This window comes from Cariama cristata, unplaced genomic scaffold (genome assembly GCF_000690535.1).
Source record: "Cariama cristata isolate BGI_N322 unplaced genomic scaffold, ASM69053v1 scaffold21119, whole genome shotgun sequence".
Lineage (NCBI taxonomy): Eukaryota > Metazoa > Chordata > Aves > Cariamiformes > Cariamidae > Cariama > Cariama cristata.
In genome coordinates, this window is record NW_009636563.1 from 1 (window position 1) to 1,288 (window position 1,288).

The 1,288-nt window shown below is 45.6% G+C and overlaps 1 protein-coding gene across 1 annotated transcript; it reads left to right on the forward strand.

The window, feature by feature from the left end:
- Nucleotides 1-138: 138 nt before the first annotated feature.
- Nucleotides 139-304, forward strand: LOC104167649 (E3 ubiquitin-protein ligase RBBP6-like; the record flags this gene model as incomplete). The annotated part of the gene is made up of 1 exon (XM_009707963.1): nucleotides 139-304. A coding segment is annotated over exon 1 (166 nt), but the record flags the coding sequence as incomplete, so codon positions are not given.
- Between the last annotated feature and the right edge of the window lie 984 nt (nucleotides 305-1,288).

Below are 1,288 nucleotides of genomic sequence, written 5' to 3' on the forward strand. Positions count from 1 at the left end.
CAGTACAACTGACGGTCCCTTACACCCCCTCCATGGGCCCTTCCCCTCACTGCTCCGGGCCCTAACTCGGCACAGAGGCCGCAAATCTGTCTGCCATGCAAGACGCCATCGCAGAGCAGGCACTGCCTGGCCTTGACCATGTCGCGTGTCCACTACAAGTTCTCCTCCAAACTGAACAATGATACGGTCACCTTTAGCGGCCTCCACATCTCCCTGAGCGATCTCAAGGGCCAGATCATGGGCCATGAGAAGCTGAAGGCGGCCAACTGTGACCTACAGATCACCAGTGCCGAGACCAAAGAAGGTGCGTGGGAGCAGTGGCCTCAGGGCCTCGAGGACAATATGTTCTGGGTGGTAACTCTAACTTCAGGCTTAGCCTTTAAAGTGGTTGGATCTAAAGCTTGCTGGTTCAGAATTTTCCAAGTACTCTAAGCTTTTACAGTTCAGTAACGGTTCCTTTTCCCAATGGTAATCTAGTAATAGAAGCAATGCTAATATAAGCTAAAAGTAAACAGGATTTTTGATATCGGTGGGAAAAAATGATGTGATGGACTTTTTTTTAAGGTGCTGGGAAGGCAAAATGGATATGGGTGGGACCTGCTTTAAAAAGGCAAGTGTGGGGTCTTCTTCCATGCTTACTATAGAGGCTTGTTCTGTAAAGGCAGAATTCCCTTCAACCCTTCAAAAAGCCGGTACTCAAGAATGATGATTGAAACTTGCCTGCTTTTAATTTGATCTGAATTTCTTGACCTGTCTTTTATGATTAATGTTCTCACAACATTCTGGAAGAACTGCAGACTCCAGAAGTCAGCTTGCTTAATTACTCCTTCCTGCCCTGTAATATTCTGACTGCAAACACCTGGAGACTGCTATTTTGCTCATCAGCCAAAATACCCCGAAAAAAAAAAAAAGCAAGCAAAGAATGAACTCTGAACTTGTCTTAGATGCATAGTTCTAAGGAAGAATAGTGCCCTTGTAAGACTGTCTGCTGAACTCAGAACTCGCTTGAGTTCAGCGGTGCAGCATGCACTTGACAGTTTTAGTAATGCCACAACGTGATGCCTTCAGAACAAACCCGTGCTAACTCTGAAGTGAAATCATTTGGCCTCACAGCTGACATCTATCTGTCTGTCTACTGGAATGTCTTCAACACTGTGCAAACTTAGTGTTTTCGAGAAGACATGGAAGCCAATTTTAAACCTTGCCTTTCAGTGTGCCATTTTGTGTTACAGTGTGGGGGATTACTTCGGTTAACCCACAGAGTGCAATTAATTTTGGGGCTGTCGTG